We start from the raw sequence: 4,772 nt of genomic DNA, 5'->3' as shown, positions 1-4,772 counted from the left end.
TATATCAATTATTATTAATTATATAAATTTGATTTCTCTCCCTCCACAGTGTCCAGCCTCTACCGATTGTATGATTCCGATGAGGTCCCTCACTGTGGCCCCTCCGTTCCCACCATCCCCTTACATATATTCCCTAACCAAAACTTGTAAATTATAATCTTTATTTTAATTTAATATATTAGTAGGTATAATTATATTTTAACGCGCGCGTTCCAGCTGTTTTTATTGGCACTGTCTGCCACCTTTTTTTTTTAGCATGTGTTCATGCAGGTCATATACTCTAATATACTACAAGAATTTTATATAGCTCCAACAAGAAAGTGTTTAAACAATTACAAAGAAAAAAAATGGGGTTAACAGAATAATTAATCATCACATTCCAGGCTTATGATACACGAGGCAGCCAATTTTGTATCCATAAAGTTCAGATCTTGCATCACTATACTGATCAAATCATGGTTAGGTGTACAATCTGTCTATGGAACTTGCAAGTTTCTTTATATAATTTTTATCTATATATATTATATCATGACATATCATCCATGAGAGAAAGTAACAAGTTATCCTCATTCCTTGTTACATTTTAGTCAACATGGAAACCATGTCCACAACACCTTTCACTGTGAAGGCTCTTGAGCAATGCAAAATCAAATCCCCTCCCAACACAGTTCCAAATACCTCAATCCTTCCCCTAACCTTCTTTGATCTTCCTTGGCTTTTCTTCTCTCCAACTCAACCCTTGTTTTTCTATGAACTCCCTCACTCACCCTCTCATTTCACAACCACAATAGTCCCAAAACTAAAGAAATCTCTCTCTTTCACGCTTCAACATTACTACCCTTATGCTGGTAGATTTGTACCCTCTTCTGATCTCATCACCAAACCCCATATCACTTACACTGATGACATGTCAGTTGAATTCACAATCTCTGAGTCAAATGGAGACTTCAAACAGTTTTGTAGCAATCACCCTAGAGATGCCAAAGATTTTCACTTACTTGTGCCAAAATTGGCATCAAGCATTTCATCAAGTGAAGTCAAAGAGTTTCCTTTACTAGCTATTCAAGTAACACTGTTCCCAAATGTTGGTATTTGCATTGGCCTTGCTTGTCACACTGTTGTTGCTGATGGGAGGACCTTCCACAATTTCATGAAGACATGGGCCTCACATTGCACCTTTGGATCAGCTTCAGCATTTCCAACGAACTCACTTCCATTATGTGATCGAAGTGTGATTGTTAATGAAAAGGGTCTTGAAGAGGTTTTCTTGGAAGAATGGACAAAGAGAAGACTAGAGAAGAACATTGCCATAGGTAGAGAAGCTAACTTGGTAGATCTATCAAGTATGGTTAGAGCCACTTTCTCAATGAGTATCACTCAAATGGAGAAAATGAAGCTCTTGATTATTAACTATTGCAAAGAAAAGAACAAGCCTCGGCTTGAGCCTGTTCGTTTAACATCTTATGTGTTAATTTGTGCATTTGTGTGGGTTTGTTTGGTCAAAACCCATCAAAGTGTGAATGAAAAAGCGAACCATGAAGACCCCACTTACTTTGGATTCATTGCTGGTGGCATGACTAGATTGGATTATCCAGTTCAACAGACATATTTGGGTAACTGTGTTGGCTTTTACAGGGCATCTGAAAGAAGAGAAGAGCTACTTGGAGAAAATGGGATAGTGGTTGCAGCTATAGCAATTGTAAGCGTGGTTAAGAAGCTTGATGCATTATATTTTGATGGGGCTGATAAATGGATTTTGGATTGGGAGGTGTTGCATGGCTCAGAGCAACATGTACATGCTGTTTGGTCTCCGAAATTGAAGTTTTATGAGTTGGATTTTGGGTGGGGAAGGCCCAAAAAGATAGAGGAGGTATCAATTGATCATACAAGAGCTGTTTCAGTTATACATAGTAGAGAGTTTGAGGGTGAAATTGAGATAGGCTTGGCTTTACCCAAGAGTAAGATGGATGTTTTCTCTAGTTTATTTACTCAAGGACTTAGTGCTTTGCTTTGATCAATGAATGTGGCTTATGTGCTTTGCTTTGATGAATGAATGTGGCTTATGATATAATCAACAAATCATTTGGTGAATTTTTTACACAATTAAACTTATTTATTGTAACAGCTCAGAATTTGGTCCGCAGAAAGTTGAATATGAATTTCCTCGTCTCCATCTTTGGTTAACAATTCTTGTCAAAATTCGGTCTCTAGGAAGTCGAATTCCGAGCAACGTATTTTTTTTAATGTTAATTTTTGTAAAATTATAATTTATATTTTTAATTTAAAAAATAAAATAAAATATGTATATAAAATTAATAAAAATAAAATAATGTTATGTTTATAAATTTATTTAAATATGTAAATTTTTGTTAATAATTTATAATATTAATATGGTAAATTAATTATGAACACAAATTTACATATTAAATAAAATAAGTTAATTAATATTAAATATTAATGTGTATTAATATTAATAAAATTATTTAATAATATTATTTGGATATATATATATATATATATATATAATAGAAATCATAATTCATAAATAAAAGTATTTAAACCATATTTAATAATAATTTTTAAATATTATTATTGATAATAAGGTATTGATTTTAAAATTTTATTAAAAATTAGATTAGATAATTGTATCACTAATTGAAATAAAAACTAATAATTAAATTGTAATGTAAGTTGTCAGAAAGTGGTTAAATAAAAGGTAATTACTAACATTAATTTGGACATGATACATCGAAAAAAATAAGTTGTAGGCAACATAAATCAATGAAGTCCATGAACAATCACTACAAGAAAAATCAAGATTATCTACGGAAAAATCCGTAGATAAACATAAAAATCCGTAGATAAATGTCAATTATCTACGGATTATCTACGGAAAAAAATCCGTAGATAAAATGGTCGTAGATAACATTATCTACGGAATTTTCCGTAGATAACGTTATCTACGGAAATCTACGGAATTTTCCATAGATAATGTTATCTACGGAATTTTCCGTAGATAATGTTATCTACGGAATTTTCCGTAGATAATGTTATCTACGGATTTTTTCGTAGATAATGTTATCTACGGAATTTTTCGTAGATAACTCGTTTCAGGAAATTTTTATTTAATTTTAATAAATTTATTAAAGTAATAACCCTCATATTTGGTCTCTCAAGGATGCTATTTCATTACACTTCACTTTTCAACATGTTTTGTCCTTATTGCACATTTTCTGGAAAACTTCCCAAAAGGTCACCCATCCCTATACTACTCTAGCTTAACTGTGGAGTTCTTATGAGATAGGCTACAGAAGAGCTAATGCATGTTATCAGTATAAGTAGTACAAATTAATTCATTTAAGTACAATCTCATACTTATACTATTTTTGGATCCCTCTTATTTTGGTATGTTCAGACCGCTATAAAAATATAAAAATATATATAATAATTATATTACCAATAATAATAATATTATATTTAATTAATATTTATTTATAAATATACTTACTTGTATAATTAACAATTTACTTATTTCTATTTAAAAATAATATTATGATACAATTTAAATTAATTATTATAAATTTAAAAGTTTAAATAATAATTTATATATTTTAAAATTATAATCTTAAATTTTCAATCATTAATAAAATACTAATTTAAAATCTTATCTAATTATATCCTAATATTTTCATATCAAATTTAAAACCATATATTAGTATGTTATTTTTTTTATCATCAATTAAATTATAAAAATAAAAAATTTAAGATGACAATTTTTAATAATATTTATTATAAAATATTATAATGAATTAAATAAAATTTTAAAATATATTTTAATCATAAATAATTTTAAAATGTATTTTAATCAAAAATATATTTTTTGGTCAATACGATAACTAAAAGTATTATGATAAATAATTAAATTAAAAAAATTAAATCTTATAATGATTCTTTTTTTAATGATGCTAAATTAAATATTCTAATTATTTTACAATAAATTAAAATGAAAAGATAATAAAATATGTTAATTGATGTTTCAAATATGTAACCTAAGAAATTTATTTACGGGTGAAGTTATCTACGAAAATTTCCGTAGATAACTTATCTACGGAATAATCCGTAGATAAGTTACCTACGGATATTTCCGTAGATAACTTATCTACAGAAAAATCCATAGATAAATTATCTATGGAAATTTCCATAGATAACTTATCTACAGAAATTTCTGTAGATAACTTATCTAATAACAATTTTAAAAATATTTATTTTAAAATATTATAATGAATTAACTAAATTTTAAAATATATTTTAATCAAAAATATATTTTTTGGTCGATACAGTGACTAAAAGTATTATAATAAATAATTAAATTTTAAAAAAATTAAATCTTATAATGATTATTTTTTTAATGATGCTAAATTAAATATTTTAATTATTTTACAATAAATTAAAATGAAACGATAATAAAATATGTTAATTGATATTTCAAATAAAATATTTTACCTACGAAATTTATCTATGGGTGAAGTTATCTACGGAAAAATCCGTAGATAAGTTACCTACGGAAAAATTCGTAGATAAGTTACCTACGGAAAAATCCGTAGATAAGTTACCTACGGATTTTTCCATAGATAACTTATCTAATAACAATTTTAAAAATATTTATTTTAAAATATTATAATGAATTAACTAAATTTTAAAATATATTTTAACCAAAAATATATTTTTTGGTCGATACGGTGACTAAAAGTATTATAATAAATAATTAAATT

The 4,772-nt window shown here is 27.4% G+C and overlaps 1 protein-coding gene across 1 annotated transcript; it reads left to right on the top strand.

Annotated features, from left to right (window-relative positions):
• The first annotated feature begins 533 nt into the window (after positions 1-533).
• On the top strand, positions 534-2,583 carry LOC109809057 (malonyl-coenzyme A:anthocyanin 3-O-glucoside-6''-O-malonyltransferase). Its single transcript, XM_020372276.3, has one exon. The coding sequence runs from the start codon at positions 593-595 to the stop codon at positions 2,012-2,014; it is 1,422 nt and encodes a 473-aa protein (XP_020227865.2). The 5' UTR covers positions 534-592; the 3' UTR covers positions 2,015-2,583.
• The last annotated feature ends 2,189 nt before the right edge of the window (positions 2,584-4,772 follow it).

This window comes from Cajanus cajan, chromosome 10 (assembly GCF_000230855.2).
Source record: "Cajanus cajan strain Asha chromosome 10, NIPB_CcT2T_4, whole genome shotgun sequence".
Lineage (NCBI taxonomy): Eukaryota > Viridiplantae > Streptophyta > Magnoliopsida > Fabales > Fabaceae > Cajanus > Cajanus cajan.
Note: the sequence above shows the minus strand (reverse complement) of the source record. Positions and strands in the feature narration are given on the sequence as shown.

Excerpts from the sequence above, each read along its gene's own strand:
- LOC109809057 (XM_020372276.3), top strand. The coding sequence starts at position 593 with ATGGAAACCATGTCCACAACACCTTTCACTGTGAAGGCTCTTGAGCAA.